Raw genomic sequence first — 26801 nt, 5'->3', positions numbered from 1 at the left:
ATTGTGTTTAAAATAAATCATAACCTTGATTCAAATGGAGATGATTGAGAAAATTTTAAGGGTATTGTTTTGGACACCCAACATAACATGTGAGAAATTCATGTTATTAATTAATAGAATGCTTTAACCAACTAAACTAATGGATCAAATATGTTATAAAATAAGTAATATTATTATATATGATATTAAATTTTTTAATGTACAGTAAATTTGTATAATAAATTTTGTGACAATTAATTTTTATCTAATAATTAATTTGTTTACATATATAAATTGTAAATAAAAATCATAGGTTTAATAAAAACTTATATATGTAAAAAAAAAACATTATTAACACAAATCTACTAATGCATTTTTTTATATTATTAAAGTTAATTTTGATCTAATAGTATATTATTTTACATATATAAATATCTAAATACATTATTCAATTAAATATCAAATTTATTTAATTTTTAATCACTGTAATAAATATCTAAATACACTATTCAATTAAATAGCAAATTTGTTTAATCATCAACTATTATAATAAACATCTAAATACATCATTTAATAAAATATCATATTTGTATAATTTTCAATCATCGTAATAAACATCCAAATACATCATTCAATTAAATACCAAATTTGTTTAACTATTAATTATTGTAATAAGCATCTAAATAAACATTCAGTTATATATAAAATTTTGTAAATATAAATGTATAAAAAATTATAATTTTTAAAAAAATTTAAAACATACGAATTAACAATCCATATGGTTCATACGCACCTCTTCTTCTCCGACGACAAAAAATTAACAAACTTCACCGTATATTCATAAATAATGCACTTACACTACTCTACGGACAATAATAAACATGAATAAAAAGACGCTAACAAAAATAAGTTACATTAAGATTGAGTGCCTCACCTAGTCCCCAAATTTTAACAAGGAAAAGCATTTAATATCATGTATTTATTACTCTTTACCTAATATCTTAGAATACTTATTGAAATTACAATCCATTAATTTAGTTTCTATAATGATATTTTTTTTATAAATTTAGAAATTAGATTGATCGTTACTACTTCCTCCGTTTTAAAATTATAGATGTTTTAACATTTTAATCTTGTTTCAAAACTATACATGTTTTATAAATCCAAGATTAAATTTATAATTTTTTTCAATTGTACACTTATTTGAAATTATTAGTGCATTAAATATGTTTTTTTTTATCTAAGATAGACACTAATAATTACCCACTCATGAATGAGAATATCCACTTAATATTGTCTCTAGATTCTCTACTATCCAAATATTTTTGGTTAACCATGATTCCAACAACATGAATAAATATGAGTATTTTAGACAAAAAAAATATCAATTAATATTTCTTAACAGGAGTGCAGTCACCTTAAACATTTGTAGTTTTGGAACAAAAAGAGTAGTAATTTTAGCTGTTAATTTGATAGAAAAAAGATAATCTATTCATTTGATAGTATTAAAAACCTACACTATCATTTAATCATAATTATTATGAAAGATAAGTTTATTACCTTTTTATAATTTATTTTCCTTAACGTTATATCAGGCCATAAATGCTCATTGATTAACAGTGTAATTTTTTGGATTCTTGTTATTCGGTTGGGGAGTCAGTGTGAGATAACAAAAAAGTCATAGAAATTAAGTACCTTAGTTGGATTTGAAGTTTACTTTATTTGAAGAGTGTTAAGACTCATATCAAGTAAAACTTGTTTGAATTGAGACCTAAATTGAAACAAATTTAAATGAATATATTTTGATAATTTTATTATATATATTATTTGTTTTTTTTAAATCTTTTAATTTTTATTTTAAAGTAAACATTTATTTTAAATAAGATAAACATACTCTCTCTTTCATTGGTATTGATCATTAATTGTAATAATTCAAAAGAGTATTAGAGATCAACAAGGGGTTGAGTCCAGTAGAAGGAGATAATCTCTTACCATGTTTGAATTTTAGCTAGAAGATGTGTTTATGATTAGCATTGACCGTGTCTTGAATAGAACTGTCTCCGAAACGCATGAGAATAAAAAAACAAAGAGTACAGACTTAGGTTTGATATCATGCATGAACATTAAATTCATTATTTTATAATTTAGAGGAGTGTTTTTTTTATATTATTTTGAATTTTTAATATATTATTTAAATTTTAATAAATATATGTTATGAAATATGTCACTAAATATTTAAATATATTTTTATACATACACGCTAAAAAAAATGTTACTATTAGAGTATTATCCTAAGTAGGATTCGTTTTCACTTTGATATCATACATGTTCTTTTTCGACTTTTTTTTTTAATAAAAAAGTTGATTTAATTTTTTTTTAGGTAGTTTGCATGCTTTATTTGAGATAGTAAAAATTGAGAAATTATAATATAATTTATTTTTTATTTAATTTACTTTTGTAAGCTTTAAACATCATCTAAAAATATTTTAATTGTAAATTAAATGTTAATAAAAAAATTCCATCTAATTTTGGTTGGAATGGAAAGAAAAAATAAATTATATTAATGTTAATTATTTAAATTTATACTTGATAATTTGATTAATTTCATATTAAATTATTTTCAAATTTTAATTTCAAATATATTTGCATCATGATATCTTTATTTTTAATTTGAATTGCTTCAAAAAATTATATTAAGTCATTTATCTACATAAATCTTGTTTTTAGTTTTATTATTGTTAATTGTATTTTAAATTAAATTAGTTTAAAAAATAACTTGTTCATTAAATATATATTTTTAGAATAAATCTCATAAGAAATGAAACTTTATTAAAAGGAATATATTTGCATAATTAATTTATAATAGTTAATTAAATATTTTTCATAAATAAATATCTTAAGAAATGAAACTTTATTAAAATAAATAAATATTTTTTTGTGAGTAAATTTCAACCAAATATTCATGGAGAGTTATATTTTATTTAATGATAAAATTTTGTATAAATTTTATTTGCAAGGTCTAAATTTTAGTATAAAAAAATATTATTAAATAATTTTGTATTATCATTTTATAATAATCATTATAAAAGATACAATAATTTGTCATATTATTGTTCAACTAAAATATACACCAATGAAACTTATATAAGAAAATAAAATAAAAATTAAGTTCATATAATTGTTAGTGTAAAATTTTAGTTATAAAATAATTTTTTCTTAATTCAGTTGAAAAAATATATTATAATTAAGGTAATTATTTAAAAATAGCTATTATTAATAAATAATAAATACAAATGATATTGATTATATTTCTTATATTTATTATTACATTTTATTATCTTGGAGAATGATTATGAAACTATCACCGGATATCTCACTCTAGAATAAAATCTTACTTTTTATTTTACATATATATTTCATTGAGACCGAAGCCGAGAAAACAAGAGCCGTCAAAGCCGTATGAGAGAACTGTAACACTTTTTTATATTTTTCATAATAAACTCTTTTTCTCTCTGTTATTTTTCTAGGAAAAAAATAAAAGAAAGACCAAACCGCATGAGTCAAGAGAAGTCACTGTCCCAAATTGTTAGTAGACTATATAATATATATTTTTCAAAATTTGATTTTCGTTATTATTCTAAATTTTCCCACACGCTATCTCTTTCACTTTCACTTCACCTTTTGCACAGAACAACCCTCTCTCTCTCTCTCTCTGTTATTTTCTTGCAGCACCTTCATTGTCACTCAGACTTGTGTCCCTAATGTAAATATCATTTTCCACCCTTTTCAAAATATCTCCTTAAACCTCAAATGCTATTATTATTCACTGTCCACACTTCTTTCCTTCAACTTCAACCTCAACCTCAACCTCAACCCCCACTTACCAGTTTTCCCAAATTTTCGTTCTTTTTTCCTTTCCATGAGTTGATGCATCTTTTTCAAGCTAATTAAGCTTGAATTAGCTGGTGGGGCTTTTTAAATTCGTCGATAAAAAAACAGTGTTCTGCTTTTTTTCTCTTGTGTTTTTTGGTTGCAGATTCAGGAACTGGTGTGTGAGGTAATATATTTGCTAGATCTTCATTCCCCCTTTTTTTGGCTTCATGGGCTGTTTTTTTGGGGCATTGGGGCTTCCTTGTGGTTTTGTGGCTCAAAAAGTTTATTCCTTTGAAGGAGTTGTTTGCTTGATGAATCTGTGTGCCGCTTCCACTTCAGTTCTCAATTTCTTATCGACAATCGAGATCTGGTTTGTTTTAAATTTGTTAATTTGTTTAACTATTCCTTTCATTTTTTGAGATTTGAAAAAAGGTTTTTTTTTGTACCATTTGAATTAATTGTAGATACTCAGAATTCATTGGTGGAAGGCATTGTTTCACCGACTGCAATTTTTCTGAAAGTACTGCATGATTGCATTCCCTCCTCCCCTTTTCTCGTGGCTGTTAAAATTGTGATGTTAATTATTGCCTAGTCTTATCGTGAATCAGAACCGACTTTGATTTTTAACTTTTCCTGCTGAAGAAATTCAAAATTCATCTTAAAGGCTGTGGCTGCACATCTGATTTATTCTTTCAAAAGGAATGTTGAAATTACTAAGTTGACTGAAAAAAAAGGCTATGGCAATTGTGATGTTTTACAGCATCTTTACTAAGTTGCTTATGTCTACTTTAGTGTTGTAATGAATGTAATTGCCATCCTTCCTTTTGGAGAAACTTTTCATTTTAAAATGTACAATTAATGGACCTCTTTATAGAGTTGTAACAGTACAGGCAAGTGCCAGCTACATTTTCTGTACCATATGAAGTTCTCTCTGATGTAGAAGATATTATTTCTCATATTTGTTTAAGGGTATTTTGATATGGATTTCTTTGTAGATGGTTTTTGTTGACTTAAAGAACCACGTGCTTATTTAAGTGGTATGATTTACAATTTTCTCATTACTCCTCTTGTTTGATATGAAGATTTCTTCAACTTGGGGTGTCATTGACATAAATGCAAACAATCTTGAATTTGAAGGCAGTAAGTGATTACTTAAATCCCTGAAAGACATGCAGTCAGCCTTCGTTCTGCTGAAATGAAGAACTTGCAGGTTCTCCTACGATATGCTTTTTATCTTGGTAGTTGGTACATTGTTTGCAATATCCACTATCGCAACGGTTAATTTTGTGGATCTAATGCACTTGGACGAATTGGCTGCCAACATTGAGAATATATATTCATGATATGGTTCCTTTTAAAATACAGTTATAACCAACCACTTTTAGGCATGCTGAGAAAAGGACCTATTTACCCTTATGAAATTACTTAATTCAATCAATATATGCATATATTTACCCTGTATTAGCTGAATCTGTAACATCAAAGATGAAAACATGATTGCGATTTGATATATTTTCTTTCATCCAACTATCAAAGTTTAAGCATTGAAAAGTTTCTAACTTGCAAACTTTAATAGATAATTTTAACCCAATTTGTTGTTAGTAGTAGTTCTACAATTACTGAGAACACATTCTTATTTTGTATGTCACCAATTCTTAATAGAGTTCATCTGTAAGTTTCCTTAATTCCTCCTATTTAATAGCTTTGTTGTTTGTGTGTTTAGATAGGACAATTTTGTTTGCGTGTATGGCATTAGTTTAGTTGCTTTGGGGGAAAACCCTGATATGATGTGCACTTGTGGACCAAGGGGTTGACATGATGAGAGAAAAGGAATGCTAGTTAATATAAGGAATTTTACAGTAATACAAGGAGATGATGGTTTGTTTTTTTAAAATTTGAAGAAATGGAGGTTTTGCATGGTGGTTTGTTATCTGTCGCTGGTGTGGCCAGCAATAACTAATGAATAAGTTAACGGGAGTCAGAACCCTCTGAATCTAATTGTCATAAAATAGGAATCTACCTGAACAAGTTTGGAGTGAAGGTCTATTACTTTATTAAAGGCAGTGATATAATTCTTTTCTCAAAATTGACCGTGGTGGAGGTTAGTGAGTGGCAAAATTAACTATTTCACTGAAAAAAACTTAAATATCCATGTCATTTCCAGTTGTGTAATTTGTTGTAATGCTTTGTTAAGCAAACTAATGTGTACATATTTAAATCTCTAACAATTAATGAGCTTTGGGCCTGTTGTATTCAGTATTAAAGAATATTTTCTGGCTTTCTTCTCTCACAGTGATGCAAACTCTGCCCAATCTTCTGGATTTCCTTTGTAGCGCTTGTAGCTGCTTGCATACATTATAATTAAACAGCTAATCTTTTATGGATTTGCAGACCTCGGAGGAATTACAGTCATCGACTCAAGCTTCTCATGAGCCCAAGAGTGAACAACCAAACAATCACACAACTGATGCTCCTGTTACAGACACAGGCTCAGCATCTGCTACAAGTAATGACAGCAAAAAAGTTTCACGGCAGGATATTGAGTTTGTAAGGATATATATTCTTTGCTAAACCTTTGACTAGTTTTCTGTTATTGCCTACTTTTACGTGCACATCCTATATCGTGTGGATTGTATTTTATAGGGATGATTTTTGGAAGCTAATCTGATCTAATCTGTTTTTTTTGCCTTTTTGATTAAATATTCTAACTTTTGTAGGTTCAGAATTTAATAGAAAGATGCCTACAGTTATATATGAATAAAGATGAAGTGGTTAAAACACTACTGACTCGGGCAAAGATAGATCCTGGATTCACAACTCTTGGTAGGCATCTTAAGGTCTCTGTCATGCCATTTATGTATTGCATTGTAAATTGTAATTAATAATAGTCTACTGTATATGCTGTTCATAGAAAACCTTTGTATCCTTGTTAATGATTTTCCATGTTTTATTTAATCAAACTGGTTATCAGATCCATGTGTTTGTCTGTTTTCTTACATGGAAATCATCACAATTGAATAGTTGAGACATTTTCTGTTAGAAAAAACATAGCATTACTTGCATTCTTGTATATTTTCCATACCTTTTATAAGTGGATGCAAACTCAAGTCCCATTTCTTTCAATGCTTTGTAATTGATCTTTTTTAATTCAGTATGGCAGAAGTTGGAAGAAGAGAACGCTGATTTCTTCAGGGCCTACTATATCAGGCTAAAATTGAAAAAGCAAATACTATTATTCAATCATTTACTTGAGCATCAGTATCATCTCATGAAGTGTCCAATGCCTGCAAAGGTTCCATTGGCTCCAATACAGAATGGAATCCATCCAATGCCTGGTAAATTCTTGCCCTCTCATCAGTCAGCATATGAGTGTGTGTGTTTGAATCCGAAATATATTCACGTCTTTGCAATTTGCATGACTTAAAGTAAACTATGAGTTGAGACTTGAGTGATGGCGCCTGCATTTCACTTCTCATGTTATGCAATCTTTCTCACTGCATTCTAAACTTCATGGTCAACAACAAGGAGCAAATCATGGATCATGGATCATGTCTCACGGAAAAGTTCTTAAATGATACTTTCTTCACTTTATGAGAATGAAAAAAATAGTGTGAAGATTCTCAGGATTCTTGGAAGTTCCCTAAAACCAGAGGCTTTGCTATATCATTGCTGTGAAAACTTAGTTATATTATTTATTAAAGAGAGCTATTGAGCTAATCAGCAATTAAAAACATTAGTGCTATTACGACTTATGAGATTGTTCATATGATTGTTTGGAAACTTTCCTTTTTTGTATTCTGAAGTACAAAAATTGGAAACCCCAGTATTTTCTTGTTAGTCTATTCATTCCTGGCTTTCTATTTCCCTCAGTTGAGGAAGGGAAACCTTGTATAATTAGTTGAGTGTTATTTTTGATGGATTCCTGGGGATTTATTTTGCTGTATTAGTTCTTGTAAATATTTTTATTGGCCTGCCAGTATTTGATTTTTTTGCATAATCTTTTTGTGTTTATTGCTTAGTACATTTCAGTCTTAAAAGATGCATTAGATCATAGATGCATAAGTTCACTTCTTTGCTTTATCTTTTTCTCATTTCCCTGCAGTATTCTTTAACACCATTTGTTTGCAGTGCAGTCAACAACCTACCTATGGGGTATCCAGTGCTACAGCAGCCTCCCATGCCAGCAACAGGTCAACCTCATATTGACTCCATGGGTTGTGGTTTATCAAGTTGTCATGTAGTTAATGGAGTCCCTGCCTCAGGCAACTTTCACCCCATTCGGATGAATTCTGGAAATGAGTGAGTACTTTCTCTATTTCACATAATTCCTTTATGTTACTCATAGGGGACAATATTACAATTAAGATTGTCTGTAGATGGTCTTGCATGGCTAGCTTTTGTAGTTGTCTGAAATGTGTAAATGTGTTTTGTGGTTAAGTAGTCAATGATTTCATCAATGAACTGCTTAGTCATGTGACTGATATTGTATTTCTAACTGTTTGTGTTTTTTCATTATGTACATTTTATGCTCAGATTGTTGTGGCTGTCCCGCACTTAAATATAAGTTAAATTTATGTTATTTTAAAAATAACCTTCTTTGCTTTTGTCCTTGTTGAAGTATGATGATGGACCACAGCGCTCCTGATATGGTTCCTGTTATACCACCAAATGGTACAATGTCATCTGTCTCAGAAATGCCTGTGAGTCCGACATCAGTAGCATCCAGTGGTCATTTTCCCTTCACTGCATCAGAAATACCAGGAATGGGCGCAGATACATCAGCTCTTGATACAGCATTTACATCTGATGTGGCAAGTTCAGTAGGACTACAGCTTGCAGCAGATGGTGGCAATGGAATTTCTAGATCGCTGGATCAAATTCAATGGAATTTTAGCCTATCTGATCTAACGGCAGATTTGCCAAACTTGGGAGGTGATTTCTTATTTGACTCTCTGATTCACTTTTATATATGCAGTTAAAGTTAGTCAGATGTCATCAGGGAGTGAAGTTGTTTGAGATGTACAACATATGTTGAGTTTGTGATCTGTTATGTCATTCATGTGCCCAAAGTAATCTGAATATTTGAGAAGAAAAAGATGAATTAGTGAGAATATGTTCTGATAAAAATGAAGCAGGAAGCATTAACTATCAATATTGGATTTTGAGTAAAATTAGACTGTGTTGGTCTTTTTGTTTCCTTATCTGTGAATAACTGTTGTTAGATTTCATGTAGTTATCACAAGATATCTGATGTAGGTATTAATGTCTCAAGGGCTATTGGTTCCAAACTTCCAAGTTAACGGCTGATACTTAGAAATGACTAAATGCAGTCAACAATAATACTCAAGAATTTATAAATGTTCAATCATTGTTGGTGTCTTCTTGCTTTTACTGTCTTGAGTTCTTTGCAGATCTAGGAGCTCTGGGAAACTATCCTGGTTCACCATTTTTGCCATCTGATTCAGACATTTTGCTAGAATCTCCTGATCAACAGGATATAGGTAATGTTAAATACATATATATCTTGTTTTTAAATGTCCTCAATTTTAAAATTATTGATGAATAATAGTTGCCCAACAATATTTTGTTAACAATCAAATAGATGTCAGTTCTAGACCACCGGTCCACTACTGACTCCATGGGCAACAGTAGTGTCAGGGGGTTGCATCACTGTGAAATAGGGTTTTGCTCGTGAAATAGATAAAAGAAGGTTAAATTAATCTATATTTACTAATAGTTTAGATTTCATAACTAGGTTATACTTTAAAAAAGATATTAGTTGGATCCCTGTAGTGCTCTCTAACTATAGGTGGATTCAGGGACCGCAACACAATTTTCTTGTTTTTCAGTTTATGAAACTATAGGGACCCAATTATAAAATTTGAACAATAGGTACACATATGAAAATTTTCAGTGTATGTTAACTTGATAAAATTGTTTGGACTTGATAAAAGCGTGATTTACTATCAAAACTACAATGTGGACATTAGAATGAAATCTAAATTTTATGAATTGGATTAATTAGTAGAGCACCTTATAACATAGAGGATCCAGTTTGACACATTTTAGTAGCATATGGTTTCCGAAATGGCAATATACATACCGACAAATGCTTGAATCTATCTGAAAATTTCTGCTATTGCTTTTTAGTTTTTAGACTGAAGTTCTAGTGTTGATTTAACAAAGATACCTTTGTTTTCATTTCAGTGGATGACTTCTTTGTTAATTCTGAGCCCCCATGCTCTCAATCAGATGAGGAGAAATCTTGAGGTGAGGCGAGTTGCATGTTTCACATTAATTGTTAGGTTAGGGAAAATTAGTATTAATAAATGTCATCTAGCTTACATGGCATACAGGTTTACTGTTACCTAAGTGTAGGCAGCCTGATTTATATCATCAGGGTGAAGATAGAGAATGTCAATTTTCCATGTAGTAGCAAACTAGCAATCTTTTGCATTCTTTTAAGAAATCTGTTATCAGGATGAGTTGGGACAGTGGTTAGGATGTAATTGATTTGATGCATTTGGATTATATATGTATATTGTTTGGATCCTTGTCAGTCCATTGGTTGGTGTGATATCTGATTCACATTGTTTCAGAGCAATATTTTATTTCCTTGACACTCCAATGGTGTTTAATTAATTGTTGTAGCAACACAACAAGATTACCAGTTCATCTACTAACAGCATGGTTCAATTAACTTGTACTTCAATTAGAAATGAGTGTAGTGGTTGATCATATACTATTGTTGAAGCACAAATCACTGCATTGTCTTTGATTGTTGCTTTAAGATTACTAAAGATATTCTTCAACATAATTAAAAACTAGCCATTTTCCTAGTGGAAGTCTTGGTTTGTTACAAATGACTTTGCTTCTGCTCGGAAGGTCCAGCGTTTTTTTTTTCTTTTTTCTTTTCCTTTTAATATTTGACTCGTTATCTTTATTTATTTATTTATTTGTAGTGCGACTAACCTTATTCAGATATTGACATTGCTCCGTTTAGCAATGTTTTTCTTTTTTTATTGACTCAAACTTCTGATTTTGCAAATGCCCTTCAACCCCTAATGTTTCTAATATGTATGGTAACCTGAATTCACAAATACCACATGTATTAAATTCATAAGACGTGCCTTTCTCTAGAAAATTTTAACTTTCACGTTAATGATAATGTCATATTGTCATTGACACAACTATGAATTCTAGTCATTTTTCTTAAAAAACCCGGACTCATTTTGTTAGAAAAAAACTACCTTATTTGTCTAGTTATCAGTTTGGGCCCTAGGGTTTTTGTCCCTAGTCCTAAGAAAAATTATTTTTCAAACAAGAATAGAAGTATAGAACATAATCAAGAGGTGTCGGTAATAAATAAACGCCAAAACTATCTTGTCATTCCCCTAATAATCAAAGCAGTAATAAATAAACTTTTGCTTTACTAGTGGCAACCTAAAATGAGGATGGTATGGTCCATCAACTTTCATGAAACTTGTTAAAAGTATCGGTGTTTTAAAAATCGAATAGGTCGTCAACACGATTGAGATACAGGTTGATGAATTATTGGTCAACCCAATGGGTAGTTAAATAGCATGAATCGGTGTATTAACAATATATATATATATATATATATATATATATATATATATATATATATATATATATATATGTTATTGTCTTAATACCTGTTTTAGTCTCTCAATTTGAGTGTTATTTTTTTTTTACCATCAATAACCATTATGCAGAAAGCGTGCTTGGTAGGCAATGCATTAACTTGACTAAATTGACATGCAAATTGTACTTTGATGAGTCTTTGAAATTTTAATACTTTGAAGGACTTAAATGGAATTATACTTTTAGGTACTAAAGTGATAATACAAAAAAAAAAATGATTTCACATGAGAGAGATAATTTTTAATTTATGAGTTAAGTTTTGAGATTGAGTTAGACACAAATTAAAATTTAAAGTTGATATAACAGTTGATGTGCATTTTTGAATTACAATTTGCAGTAAGATTGAGTTAAATTTAAATTTGTAAGTCTTATTTCTATAAATCTCAATTTTCAGATAAAATCTTAACGTGCAAACGCATTTTGGAGGATAACCGGTTAAACATGACAAAAACTGAGTTTACTTTTCAAATTGAATTTGAAGCACTCCAAATGAAATACCAAACATAGCATATTTTATTGGGTCTATTGGATCACTATCATCTAATCATTATCGGACCACCTGCACATAATAGGGGAAACACAAGAAATGAAAGAATCTATGTGCTTAGCTATTGACTCAATGAGTAAGAAAAGATTCAAGGACAAGAAGTTTGAAAACAATTCCTAGTGTGTATAACTTCACTTTTCGAATGTGATTTTTCATCTTTCGAATGTGATTTTTAGAAGTTAATAGTTATAACTTTTACATCTCAAACATGATTTCTTCATTTTTAATGAATTTCCTAACATGCTATCCAACCATTTTGATTGACTTTTTTGGGGTTGATTCTATAGGAGACAGTCGAATATGGTCTTTGCCTTTCATCCGATCCAATTAACATTTAGGGATATCCTTTCTTACATTAAAGTGAGCTTTTGGTAGTTTTATGCTTGTCTCTCCCGCTTGTCTATGTCTTTATGGGTTTGCACATGTCCTCAGAATAGGGAGTGTGTCTCTTACCATGTTTGAATACCTTTAAAAATCACGGTGGCTACCTCAAGACCATGATGCCACCGTGATTTTCCAAAAGCAACAATATATTTCACATTCACCGTGAAATTAAAATTGATTTTAACTTACCTCACCATCATCTCAAACATGCTATCTATCTACCAAAGCTAATAAAATTTTAGGGGATATTCTTTTTCAGTTTAATAATAGCGTCGCTTTCTTCATTGTAAAAAAAGTTGCAAAAGTATTACGGAAATAAAATTTATCATAATGTAATACGCATGAGATTTATAACATATCTTAGGTTCGTATTTAGTAATATCTGCATGTACTTGAGCTACCTTATGGACTTGGACTCTAGTGGTCTTCTTACATCCTCAATCAACAATCATATGGTTGCCGCTCGCTTTATTTCACTTTTTTTTTCATCACGATAAATTAATATCTCATGTGAGACACATCTAATTTATGTAGGAATTAATAAATCAATAATTAATAATTAATAATTAAATTGTAATAGGAGATAAATAGGAAAAATTTCTAGAGGTGTTAGTTGATAAGAGTAGTGATTATAAATGGATTAATATCCCTTAACATGAATAAGATTTCTTTTCTGATAGAAAAATGTTCTCTCTCATATTTAAAAAATAATCAATGGAGTGAAATTTTGTTTCTCTCATCTTTTAAGAAATTAAAGTATACTAAAGAGAAACCTCATTATAAAGAAAAATACATATTATTTATGTATTATTTGTAAAAATTATAGATTTCAAGATCTTGTAAATTTTTTATAATTGTTAATCTAAAAAACCTCTATAATTTACCTATCATATTGGTAAGTGCATCACATAAAAATTCTTTCTCTGAAGGCTTAGTGCAACATTTTTGCTTTGTTTAGTTTTGAACTCCTCTGCTTCATGCTTTGGTTCGAGGGGTAAGTAAGTAAAGGAAATAGAGAAGGGACTTTACACTTATCAAGAAACCTTGACATAGCCAAGATTGATGTTCCTTTAACCTTCTACTCTTTGCCATCTTCTCTTACCTTCTTACCAACAATACACCAAGGCTAGCTAGCCACTTTACCGCTTTTTCAAAGTGTCTTTGCAACTTTCTTTGTTTTTTATTTTTTATCTTCGCAAAGAGAGTTTCGGAGTTCGGTTCATGGTTTCTTCATTAAACTTCCAAAGATGAGAAAACTTCCAAGTTCCAAGTCAGATGTTTTTGGATATTGAACAAGTTTTGCTATCTTTACATGTCTATGTGTTGTTTTTTCTTATTTATCATTGGTTTCATGTTAGCCTTTTAGTTACTCTATATTTCTATTATTTATTTTTTATGGTTTAATTATATTTTTCATATATGTGATATAAGTCATTTTCAGATTACTATCTAACATTTATTTCTTTGAAACAAAGTATCAGAAAAAAATTTCAATTTCATTTTACTACTTGCTGTTAGTCACCTTACGTTAAGTAATGACGTGACAGACAGAGTGTCATGCCATCACACCTTATCATGAACATCATTTCATTGCCACACCAACACCTTGAATGATGTGGCAAGACATGATGACATGACACTCTGCCTGTCACACCATCACTTAACGAAAAATAATTAAAGTAAATAGTAAAACGAAACTAAAATTTTTTAGGTAGGTATTTGACAAAATGAATTTTTAGGTAATAATCTGAAAACAATCTATTTAAGATATGATGTAACGTATTATGTCTTTCAACACCCTTCCATCACTATTTTTTGGATTATCTTTTAACTTTGTTTAGATATTAAATATGTGCATCTTAACTCTTTAATTTCACTTTTAATACTATCTTTTTAATCTAGTTTAATTGATTAAACATGATAAAATGATAGGTGAATTATTATAAATTTTAAATAATATTTTTTTATTGTTACCAATAAAAAATATCTTATTAATTTAATGTATATTCTTATTTTGAACGAAGAATTATCTTAAAAAAATAAGATAAAGAAAATTACATATATGTTCATCAAGTTATTTTAATTAATTTTTAATTTTTTGACAAGTTTATAAATATTTTATCAAATAAAAGTGTTTGAGAAACAATTTTTTCTTATTGACTTATAAGATTTACTTTTAAACATAACTTAAATTTATGATTATTATTTTTATTTTTATTTTTAATAAAATAATAAAATTTATCCTTTTATTTGAAATTAAATTATTTATTTTGATAAAACTTCTCCTTATCATTTGTTAACTAAAAAATTATTTTTCATATTAACTTAATTAAGTTTTTCATACTTGAAAAATAGAACATTTTTCGATTATTACCTAAAAATTTATTTTTTATCGAATAATTACCTGAAAAATTTTTTAGTTTCATTCTATTATTTGTTATTAGTCGCCTTCCATTAAGTGATGATGTGACAGAGAGAGTGTTACGTTATCACTTAAGAGAATGCGACTAATGACAAATAGTAAAATGAAATTGATTTTTTTCCAGGTATTTGGGTGAAAAAAATAAATATTAGATAGTAATCTTAATTTTAAGAAAAATGCTATTTGGTATGAATCTTATTTTGTCAAATATGCATGAATTGTGTTTTATTTTAAAACTTACTTTATATATTTAAAAAATGTTGAACAGTTGGCCTAGTTCACGGTTCAACATTTCACTTGATCAACATTACTTAATTATTTCGTACTGTTCAATATATATTTTTTTTAACTATATATCAAACTAGATGGTTTCAAAATCGATTGTAATTATAATTAATATATAAAAATGACTTTCTATAACAATTGTAATTATAACTGATATAAAAATTTAGTTTTTTATATCGGTTATAATTACAACTGATATTGAAAATCAAAATCATTCACCTTTGGTGAATTTTGAAACCACCTAGTTACCTAATTTTGTAAAAAAATATAGAATTTGCTCTTTTTTTTTACAAGATATTGCCTCCATCGTATTCTTTAGTTGTTTTGCCTTTTATTTTATTTTTTCCAAAACAATTGTTGTTGATTTAAAATTTGAAATTCTAATTAATACTTTTCTCCCTCAAATTTACCCTCATTTATTTTTTTCCAGGTATTTGGGTGAAAAAAATAAATATTAGATAGTAATCTTAATTTTAAGAAAAATGCTATTTGGTATGAATCTTATTTTGTCAAATATGCATGAATTGTGTTTTATTTTAAAACTTACTTTATATATTTAAAAAATGTTGAACAGTTGGCCTAGTTCACGGTTCAACATTTCACTTGATCAACATTACTTAATTATTTCGTACTGTTCAATATATATTTTTTTTAACTATATATCAAACTAGATGGTTTCAAAATCGATTGTAATTATAATTAATATATAAAAATGACTTTCTATAACAATTGTAATTATAACTGATATAAAAATTTAGTTTTTTATATCGGTTATAATTACAACTGATATTGAAAATCAAAATCATTCACCTTTGGTGAATTTTGAAACCACCTAGTTACCTAATTTTGTAAAAAAATATAGAATTTGCTCTTTTTTTTTACAAGATATTGCCTCCATCGTATTCTTTAGTTGTTTTGCCTTTTATTTTATTTTTTCCAAAACAATTGTTGTTGATTTAAAATTTGAAATTCTAATTAATACTTTTCTCCCTCAAATTTACCCTCATTTAATACCACTATTATTATGCAAGCATCAAAGGCCAAGGTATTAATTAAGTAATAATATTTTAGTCCAAATATAACAATAGTATACTTCCATTAAATTTTTTTAAATCTATCATTAACCTTAAACAACTAAATAAATGGGATAAAGGGAGTAAATTTCAACAAATAATAGTGTGTTGCTAGAATTTCTCAATATGTATTCGTAGTGCATACACAATAAGTTTTGTGATTTTTTAAATTTAAAAGAATAAATAATGTCAATTAAAAACTATTATTATTCATAAATGAGAAACCTTCCATATTCACAACCCAACGACATCAAACTCAGTTGGACAAAAATAACTATATCCATACATTTTCAAAAAAATAAAAGATTTGATTGAAGTTTTCAAAGAGAGGGATCTAATTAAATATTTTAAATAAACAAAGGGACCAAATTAATAATTTAGCCAAAAGTAAAAACAGAAGAATAAATAAGAAATATTTTTTTTATGGAAAATATAAGAAATAGTAAAATCATGTTATTCTTATCGATAATACAAAATTATACTGATTCATTCATGCATCGTAAAATTTAAAGTTATTTGAGATTATTTTACAATAAGAATTAATACATTTTCTTTTGGTAGAGATGATGATATGTATTTTTTCACTCGCTGAAGATCATCTTATTGAAGTTAGATAAAGTTATTGTAAGAGTAAAACTTTACATTCAATTAAATATCTAATGTAACTATCTACCAAAAACTCAAATTTCATGTAATGGTGGTTAAACTTACATCAGTTTTATCCACACCCTTGGTGATATACAAAATTAGTCAATAGGTAGCCGAGTTGCTTTCAATTATATTACGTAGTGTAGAGAAACTAACATTACGTATAATCAAAGTGATTGAGGAGAATCTTTCAAGTTTCAATCCGTTTATATATAAACAGAAAAGGGTTTCACGGGAAACACGTTGGAAGCGCATAATGGTGAACTTTATTGTTTTTCCATCTTTCTTTCTGTGCATCTTTTTCCATTTTTCTTTTCCTGTCTTCTCCTTTTTCATGTTCAATATTGTTATATCATAACACCTCACCCGGTCCATAGAGTGAGAAAAAGTTCGTAAGCAGACAAATATTAATGTTATATGCTGAAGCCCTTGATCGGGACTGCTATATATAATGCATAAGAATGATTGATGAAAATCAATGCTAATAAATATAAGTTACTCTATTCTATCCATTAAGACACAAAAGCTGTAGAAGTAGAAGATATTTTTATATGGTGAGATGATAACTTAAGGTTTTTATTGCACGCACGAATATTTAATTTAATAAAGATATGTGCAAAGTTTTGTCAAATGCCACTAGGTTCTTGACAAAGGCATATCAAAAGAATACTCTGATTTTTCTTGACAAAGGCATATCAAAAGCAATCATCTGATTCTTCTTTCATAGATTGTATAGTGATTTACAATTCTATTCGGGGAGAAAATTTATAGACTATAATTAATATGCACTTAAAATGTGAATGCTTTTTTTTTTTTACACTATTATTTAATTTATTAATTATAAATGGTCACATATAATGAAACTACCTTTTGTAATATTTATTGATAGTATAATTTTTTTTATACATAATATACCGTGATAAAAAAATTTAATTGTGTTTTAGTATGTCAACCTCTATAATTTTGATTTCACACAAATTAAAAACAATGGACAAAATATTGGCGGCCGAAATGGAGAAGTGCTTTTCTTTTACTTTTTGCATGGTTCGAGATTTTTCTTCAACTTTGGTAAGTAATATTACTTTATGTATAGTTTGTTTGGTTTGCTGAAAAAATCATGTTTCTAGCAATAAATTTCAGTTTGAAAAATACTTCAGGTTTGATTAGTAAAATAGATCAATTTAAGACAAGTAGAAAAAAAGCTTTCAAATAAATAGAATGATTTTAGAATTAAATCTCACCAAATGTTAAAAAGTAATCAAATATTTTTTTTTATCTCAAAACCTTTATTTTATATTCAAACAAAATCCTTTTAAATTCAATTTTAAATATTATTTCAAAGAAAAATGTTAAACTGTGCGAAGACGAATTTTACAAAATTAATGCCACGAGAGTGACAAATACATTTGATTGGTCAATATTTTATGCTTAGTTTTTTTTAAATAATTACACATATTTTTTTATAAAAGACATGCAATTTCATTTTAGTTGGACAAAATTAATGTAATTATAATTAATGTAGTTGTCATTATATATTAAAATTTGAACTGAAATAACTTTATGTTAATTGATTTACACGTTTAGTGGTATATATATATATTTTTTGTCTAGCTAGTAACCTTGTTTTATGCCAAACACAAATTACAACTCACTACTTCTCTTAAAATTTTACAGGTGTTTCGTAAATAAAATAAAAAAAGTTTATACGTGTATTGGTATGGTTTGTGGAACTTAGGTTTTTTTTTTTTTTTTTTAAATGTGGAATTCAGGTTTCGTAACAAAAATAAGTTCTCTATGTCAAAACAAATTAATTTTTAACATTGTTTTAACGTCAACTTTTTAAAATCAATTTTAGCATAAACGTACATAGCCTTAACTACCAAGGAATGCAGATATTGGTATGTGTGTGTGGAGAATATATATGTTCCACCACAAAAGTGTCGAAGCACAGGAGAATATAACCAAGCTTAAATATAGCCGACAATTATTGATGCCTCAACATGATTTTTTTTAAGAGTGCATGGAAAACAGCTCGAGAAGGAGACGTACGTACGTGGTGCTTCTCTTCTCTCAACTTTGTGTCTATGATGGGCCATCATCACAAGACACAATGATCATGACTCAAGGTAAAATGATTAATCACACAATGATCATGGCTCAAGATCAATATTACTTTTGATTAATAAGGAAGGAATAATGTGTTAAGAAAAGTCATTTAAATTATGATCACTTAAGGATGTATTGAAAGTTTTGTATCATAAATAATTATGAGCAAAACAAAATTGAATATATTGAATTATTTTATTGACTAAAGATAGTACTGAAATAAAATTATATAAGCAAAATAATTTTTATCTTATAAACTAATAATTTTATAGGGTTGTATTAGATTTATTTTGATATGATATAAAAATCTATTTTGGATTTATTAATAAGTCTTCTTTGTTTATCACTTTACTAGTAAATAATCTTGAATGTGATAGAAAGTATTAAAAAAACCAAGTAAATTATGGTTACCCCTTAAATAGAATGATGTGTAAAAAATTCCACTTGCCTACCTTAGACAAAAGAAGGAAATGTTGAAATCCAACTTTAAAGATAATGTGGATTCTCACATGTCCTATGTTAATTATTGACTCTTGTGTCTTTTAATGGTGGCTAATAAATAAATTTAAAATCTTTGCACATAGTCAAATACCTAATTAACTAAACGTGGTCTCCAATATTGTTGACGGATCGATATAACCTTATTATTTAAGAATGAGGTTAAATATCTGATTTTGTCGTGTCTGGCTATATAAAAAAATTATGTTAAGAGAAATTCATCTTTTAAATTAATTTCAATACATTTGAAAATTAGTCATTAATTTTTTTTTATTGAACAATACCTGAAAGGATCTTGTTGTAAGAATGAATAAGGATCTTGTTGTAAATGTAAGAAAGTTTGAAGGACTAAATATGGTAAAATTGAAACCTAAATACGATATTTAAGAGACTACAAATTTAATTAATCTTTTTTTATATAACATCCAAACTTATTTTCGTGAGAGAAAAAAAAGAAAAAAGAAAAAAACTATAGTATGCTTTAAGTTAAAATTAATTTCATATCTAAAAATTTATAAATACATTAAAATTGAGAATAATTTAAAACTAAAGTTTACAGTGATGTATTTATTTAAATTTAAATTTAATATATTTTAATAAATTAATTTAAATTCATATTTGATGTGTTTTGACAAATTAAATTTTTAAATATGCTGATAAATTCGATGAATTTATATATTAAATTTTTTAAACAATAGAACAATTCAATATAATATGATTTAAATCAATTTATATTTACTTTTAATTTAGAGTAACTAATTAAATAATATTATAAAAATCAATTGCATTTCCCTCCAATTCAATTCATTCCAAATTCACGTAAAAATACCTTTTATCTTACAATGTATCAATCTTGATTTTTTATTGTATTCCTTCTCATATTTATCAATTATTTATTTTTCTTTTTATTTCTTAAGGTGTATATACTTTTCATTAATATAATGTAAACTGATGATGGAACACAAATCATGGTTTATGATATGATCGAGAGAAGGGAGGAGATACGTACACAAGTCATTTAAATACACAGGTAAATGCTTATACAGTTAGAATGTAATTAAAAATTATTTATATTATTATTCCATCACAATAATAATTTGTTGTCTTTTTTTCTTTCTTCTTCTTTTTTTAGATAAGCATGAGTTTGTTGTCTTTTACATTAATTGTTAAGTCATATACTTAACATCGATCGTTTCTGATTCCTTCAACAGCAAAAGAAACACCATTTCTGATTTTTATTTCCTAGCTGTCCCAAAATTAAATTTTTTATACTGTTTTTCATCTTTGTTTATTGTAAAAGCGTTGTGGAAATAAAATTTCTGGAAATATAAATTATACCATTTCGTAGGTTTGTATTTAGTATATACTGTATATATCTGCATGTACTTGATTCTATGTCTTTTTTTAGTCTTCTTTTCGTACATCTTCAGTCATATCACTGCTTCTTCCGCTTTATTTCACTCTTTCTTTTTCTTTCTCCATCACTACCAAACACGTAAGTGCGTGACCAATGACCATGAAAATTCTTTCTCAGAAGGCTTATTAATGTAACATTTTTTTTGCTTTTAGTTTTGAATTCCTCTGCTTCCTGCTTTGGTTCTGTACACTTATCAAGCAACCTTAACATAGCTAATAAGGTTGATGTTTCTTTAACCTTCAGAAGAGACTTTCGTAGTTTGGCTCATAGTTTCTTCCTCGGACTTCCAAAGATGAGAAAACTTTGAAGCCAGATGTTTTTGGATTGAACAAGTTTTGCTATCTTTATATGTCCATGTGTTGCTGTTATTCATTTGTTTCATATTAGCCTTATGTTACATTTTCATTGATCCAATATTCCTATAATTCATTCTTTCATTGTATATTTTTTTTAATACTAGTCAATTGTTTCACTTGGTTCCTATGGTTCAAGTCAACCCTCTTCTCCTCTTCTCTCTCTCTCTCTCATTACGTGTGGTGTTTTCCAAATTCATTTGACTCTGATTGTGGTAGGTTGGGGTGTTGAGTACTTCACTTTATTGTTTGGAAATTCACTTAATTGACTTGATGAATTTAAATAAATAATTGAGTCGTTGATGGTTTCTTGTTAGTGTTGTAATTTTGAATCTGTAAATTATAGAAAGTTAACAACAAAAAGAAAAGGCAAATGATTTTGTTGTAGCCTAGCAGAAAGTACTGAATCTTGGGGAGGCATTCTGAGTCTAGAATTCAAATAATTGTGGCTTGATAACAAAATAAAGTCATATATTGTTGACCTTTTTCCCCCTAGTTACATGTGTACTAATTTAGAGTTTTCGAAGTACAAGTTTTTAATTTGAAGTTGGATTTTGCAGGCCCGAATCTTCTATGGTACAAGTAAAGTGTTTTTTCTATGAAGCATTAATATTCTCACTGCATGCGGAAGTAGCTTAGTTATGGCTGCAAAGGGACAGAAATTTGTGAGGTTTGTTTGCTGAAACCTGGTTTTGTATATTTCTACTATTTTATTTATTTAATTACTTTTGGTACATCCTTCTGTTTTAACTTTAATTTAACACTCTCTTTGCCCACTTTTAGAATAATATATTCTGCCTCGGTTATTCATTTTCCTTTTGTACCAAAAAATAAATAAAAAGTTATTCATTTTCCTCATTCAGAAAATAATACATTTTATGGATTTTCTCAAAAAAATAAATTGTGGTATTTACCTACATTAAAAGATGTTATTCGAATGTATGACAAATTGACACTGTACTGAGCAACCAATAATTCGAATATGATCATGTCACCAAGATTATTATACTATTACAAACACTATGCTATATTCCTAATTTCCTATTCCTACCTCTGACTGCAAGTAATGGAATTTGATAGTTATTATATTACTTTTGGGGGTACTCAGTACTCAACCATTTTAGTGACCATTTAGGAGATTTGATCTTATGATTTTTTTTAATGTTGGAAACTTTTGATGCTAACATCTACCTGATTCTTATTATTTCAAGATACCTAACTAAATATTATATTTCTATCCAGGTTTAAGGATTGGAAGTCACTTTCTTCTTCAAGTATTGAACACAATGATTCTTCTAATGGTGGATTTCTCAAAAGAAAAGTTCAACCAAGCCTAAGTTCTGTCAGTGATGGATCAATAACAAATTTGTCTTGTCGGAACCATGTTCTTGATCCACAGGGGGCAACACTTCAGAAGTGGAACAAAATTTTTGTAATCACAAGTGTGATGGCAATCTCTGTGGACCCTCTTTTCTTTTACATCCCAATGATTGATGACAAGAAACAATGCCTTGCTTTAGATGGAACACTGAAGATTACTGCCAGTGTTCTCCGCACATTCTTTGATCTTTTCTACATTCTTCACATCATCTTTCAGTTTCGAACCGGGTTTATTGCACCTTCCTCTCGTGTGTTTGGAAGGGGTGAGCTAGTTAATGATCCTTGGGCCATCGTAATGAGATACTTAAGCTCTTACTTCATCATTGACATTCTATCAATTATTCCACTTCCTCAGGTATTTCCCTCTTCCATACTAACTCTCAACTCAGAAGACAAAAGTGCTTTTTAATATATCATCATTAACTGTCATTGAAGTGTTAATTGCCCCATAACCATATTTTGTAGAGAACAACTAGACATATCACTTTGAACCTTCAAGTGCTGTAACCTCAAAAGTCTAAATATATAAGACTTTATTTAAAATATAATGACGTTGCAAACATTTTTTTAACAGTATCTCATCCTCTAACAGATTGAATGTATGATGAGTATGTTGACTTTGATCATAACAACTTTAAAAGTCACCATAAGGATAATTTCTGATTAGTTGACAATGACAGTGTATGACAATTAAACTCTATACAGTTAAGTCCTTGGAAATGGAATGATTTTAGTCCTTTTGGTATTTTCGTATGACAGTTCCATGGTATCCAAAATGAAGGCAACATTAATAATAATTTTAATCAAGTTCAGTTTGATGTGAAAGACATAATTTGATGTTGTTTTAACACCTTTAATGTGTTCTTAGTTGGTCATTTTAGCTATGATCCCATTCCCAAAATGCTCAGTTCCTTATGTGGGAAAGGATTTGTTGAAGTATACCATAATAGCACAGTACGTGCCAAGAATTCTGCGGATCTACCCGTTATTCAAAGAAGTAACAAGCACTTCTGGCATATTGACTGAGACAGCATGGGCTGGAGCTGCTTACAATCTTTTTCTCTATATGCTAGCAAGTCATGTGAGTTGATTTTGTCACTTTCATCATAACATCTTACCTATGTTCCTAGTTATCATGCTAAGTTTTATGACCACCAAGTACATGTGACATACTAGGTTGTTGGAGCATTCTGGTATCTGTTTTCGGTAGAATCAAGGCTGCGGTGCTGGCGCAGGCGGTTGAAGAATACTACGTTCTTGCATGAATCCTACCTTAGCTGTGGAAGTGGCAATTCTACTGTTCAATCACTTCTCAAATCTTCTTGCCCGTTAACTGATCCACAACAAATTCAACACCTGGAAACTTTCAATTTTGGAATTTTTATAGAAGCTCTAAAGGCTCGCGTTGTAGAATCAAATACAGATTTTCCTCACAAGTTCTTCTACTGCTTTTGGTGGGGTTTGCGCAGTGTAAGGTTGCCAAATAATCTTCTCTACTCTTGACTCCGTATGCAACATTCACATTTTACAAACTTTGGAACTTCTATATCCTTGTGTTCTTTTGTTCCCAACGTTTCTATGGACTTATTGCTAGTTAGTTAGTGTTTATAACATCTTATCAAGGAAAGCATAATACAACCTAAAGATGGGGGGGTAAAAGCATTCCAAAAGTGATTCTTTTGTCCTTTTTTTTCAGTTCTGTTGGGCAAGGTCTCGAGACAAGTACTTATGCTGGGGAGATAATCTTTGCTATCTTCATTGCTGTCTTTGGATTGATTCTATTTGCATCACTTATTGGAAACATGCAGGTAATTCTTGGGCAGGATATGTGATGAGATCATAGACCAGGCAGTGAATTAGTGATTTTGCATATGTTAGTGTTATTAATTACACATCTCTAGTCATAGATACAGTGTAATTCATGAGTTTTTCTTCTTATTTTGCAAATCAATGGTTTTTTGATGGAGTAAAGACCAAAGAGGCAAAGGAACATATTTTAAACTTTAAATGAGAAACCAAATTTTCATCAATTGAGTGTTAAAAGTGTTAGCTTCATCCTCCCACCCCTCTCATTTGTTGAATTCATGGGTTGTGTACATGTGTTGATTATTCTTGCAGAAATATCTACAATCTACCACTGTCAGAGTTGAAGAGATGAGAATCAAAAGGAGGGATGCAGAACTGTGGATGTCCCACCGTATGCTACCTGATTTCCTGAAAGAAAGAATTAGACGTTATGAACAATACAAATGGCAAGAAAATAGGGGTGTTGAGGAGGAGACATTAATTCGCAACCTCCCTAAAGATCTCAGGAGGGACATAAAGCGTCATCTTTGCATAGACCTCCTTAAAAAAGTGTGTATCACCCATAACCATCTTTCCATTCACTTGGTTTTTTTTCTTTTGGACAAAACTTAATAACGGTTTTTACGTGTTTTTGGTGTTATTTTTCAATCAGAATTGGAGTTCCTTAAATACATTTTTATGCATATCTTCCATCAGAATTGGAGTTTCAGTTCGATAAACTATGCTACCTTTAGCAAGTTCTTAATTATGTGAATTATCTCTGAAATTCCAATTCTAATTAGAGATATACATAAGAATTACTTAAGTAACTGTATCTAAGTTTTGTTATTTTCTTTTTCCTTCTACCTATACATACTTCTATGTGTATTTGTAATGAGAATTTTACCTTCTTCTTGCTCTAGGTGCCAATGTTTGAGAACATGGATAATCAGTTGTTGGATGCACTGTGTGATAAACTGAAGCCAGTCCTTTACACGGAGAAAAGTTACATAGTTCGTGAAGGGGATCCAGTTGATGAAATGCTGTTCATAATGCGTGGAAAACTTGCTACTGCCACAACAAATGGTGGAAGAACTGGTTTCTTCAACTCCTTTGAGATCAAGGCTGGTGACTTCTGTGGAGAAGAGCTTCTAACATGGGCCTTGGACCCCAACTCCTCCTCAAATCTACCCATTTCAACTAGAACAGTAGAAACTATATCAGAAGTTGAAGCCTTTGCTCTCATGCCTGATGACTTGAAGTGTGTTGCTTCCCAATTTAGACGTCTTATAAACAGCAAACAACTTCAACACACTTTCAGGCAAGACTTGACATGTGTTTCACTCTTTTTCTCCTTGATAATGCATCACTATATTTCAAGAAATGTCATATCCTCTATTTGTTCTCCTAATAGTCTAATACTTTGAAAGCATTACACAAAAAATATATGAATAAATAATACATGTAATAATAATGTAAAAGTCTAGACTATTAATTATCCTAAATAATACATATACCAATCATAACTTGTTATGTTTGATAAATTTACTGACTTTCATAATAATTATCTTAAAAATCACTCAAAGATGATTTTTTGTTAGCAGACAATTCAACCAATTAGAAATCTTTTGTTGATATAACTTATAAAATAATTATTACATTGTTATAAAAGTTAATAAACTTATCATATACATATCAGTTTTTGATTAAATTACAGTATAAAAACTCTTTTACATTTAATACTCTTCATATTTCATAAACATAAAGAAGTAATTTTAATACTTTCTTCCTTAGTAAGTAAGAAGATGAGTAAAAGTATATTACACAAGAATTTAGGATTATTCTACACTTTTTTGTTCAGGTTCTATTCCTTGCAATGGAAGACATGGGGTGCATGTTTCATACAAGCAGCTTGGCGCAGATACAAAAAAAAGAAGGCTGAGAGGTTGTTACGTGAAGCAGAAGAAAGGATACAAGCTTTGGAAAATGAGGAAGGGTCCTCACCTAGCTTTGCTGCTACAATATATGCATCAAGGTTTGCATCAAGTGGATTGCGCCACTTGCGAAGTGGTAAACGCACCAGAGTGCCACAGCCACAGAGATCCCTGATGCCTCAGAAGCCAGATGATTTCACTGCTCAGAAAAACTAGTTTTAAAAAAAATTATTGCAACTTTAATTTTTTATAAGACTGTGCCTGAGGATTAATTCTGCATATTTTACATATCCTTAACAATTGTGCTTGCATAAGTTACTAGTAAGTGGTGTTTAGGATTTCCTACAACAACAAACTAAGCATATGTAGACACAGCAGTGTGTAAAAATATTGGTTGTGTTTGGATGAACCGTTTCAAAACAAACTTTTACGAGAAGAGCTTCTCATAGTCA

General features: G+C 29.2%; 2 protein-coding genes and 1 non-coding gene across 11 annotated transcripts; 2 read left to right on the top strand and 1 right to left on the bottom strand.

The window, feature by feature from the left end:
* Window positions 1-3607: 3607 nt before the first annotated feature.
* Window positions 3608-10474, top strand: LOC100809202 (uncharacterized). Of its 6 annotated transcripts, none has more exons than XM_041016882.1 (11): window positions 3608-4036; window positions 4150-4222; window positions 4848-4889; window positions 4990-5062; window positions 6244-6399; window positions 6570-6675; window positions 7005-7187; window positions 7986-8151; window positions 8471-8784; window positions 9264-9353; window positions 10060-10404. In XM_041016882.1, exons 4-11 carry the CDS (start codon window positions 5048-5050, stop codon window positions 10119-10121), a joined length of 1092 nt encoding a protein of 363 aa, XP_040872816.1. In that variant the 5' UTR covers window positions 3608-4036; window positions 4150-4222; window positions 4848-4889; window positions 4990-5047; the 3' UTR covers window positions 10122-10404. The 6 variants fall into 6 exon arrangements, with proteins under 6 accessions (XP_040872816.1, XP_040872817.1, XP_040872815.1 ...); XM_041016881.1 differs by having other exon boundaries at window positions 3620-4036; window positions 4317-4889; XM_041016883.1 differs by lacking the exon at window positions 4150-4222 and having other exon boundaries at window positions 3614-4036.
* Window positions 10475-13988: 3514 nt separating this feature from the next.
* Window positions 13989-14100, bottom strand: MIR4387B (microRNA MIR4387b). Its single transcript, NR_048694.1, has one exon. It is a non-coding gene; the product is annotated as a microRNA MIR4387b (primary transcript).
* Window positions 14101-20891: 6791 nt separating this feature from the next.
* LOC100795201 (cyclic nucleotide-gated ion channel 1) lies at window positions 20892-26801 on the top strand. 4 transcript variants are annotated; one of them, XM_014777751.2, is made up of 9 exons: window positions 20892-20975; window positions 21811-21920; window positions 22493-22985; window positions 23499-23711; window positions 23807-24105; window positions 24327-24438; window positions 24749-24985; window positions 25339-25736; window positions 26277-26801. In XM_014777751.2, exons 2-9 carry the CDS (start codon window positions 21892-21894, stop codon window positions 26563-26565), a joined length of 2070 nt encoding a protein of 689 aa, XP_014633237.1. In that variant the 5' UTR covers window positions 20892-20975; window positions 21811-21891; the 3' UTR covers window positions 26566-26801. The 4 variants fall into 4 exon arrangements, with proteins under 4 accessions (XP_014633237.1, XP_006583244.1, XP_006583243.1 ...); XM_006583181.4 differs by having other exon boundaries at window positions 20915-21027; XM_006583180.3 differs by lacking the exon at window positions 20892-20975 and adding an exon at window positions 20983-21117.

Source organism: Glycine max, chromosome 7 (genome assembly GCF_000004515.6).
Source record: "Glycine max cultivar Williams 82 chromosome 7, Glycine_max_v4.0, whole genome shotgun sequence".
Lineage (NCBI taxonomy): Eukaryota > Viridiplantae > Streptophyta > Magnoliopsida > Fabales > Fabaceae > Glycine > Glycine max.
This window is presented reverse-complemented; position numbering and strand designations above follow the sequence as displayed.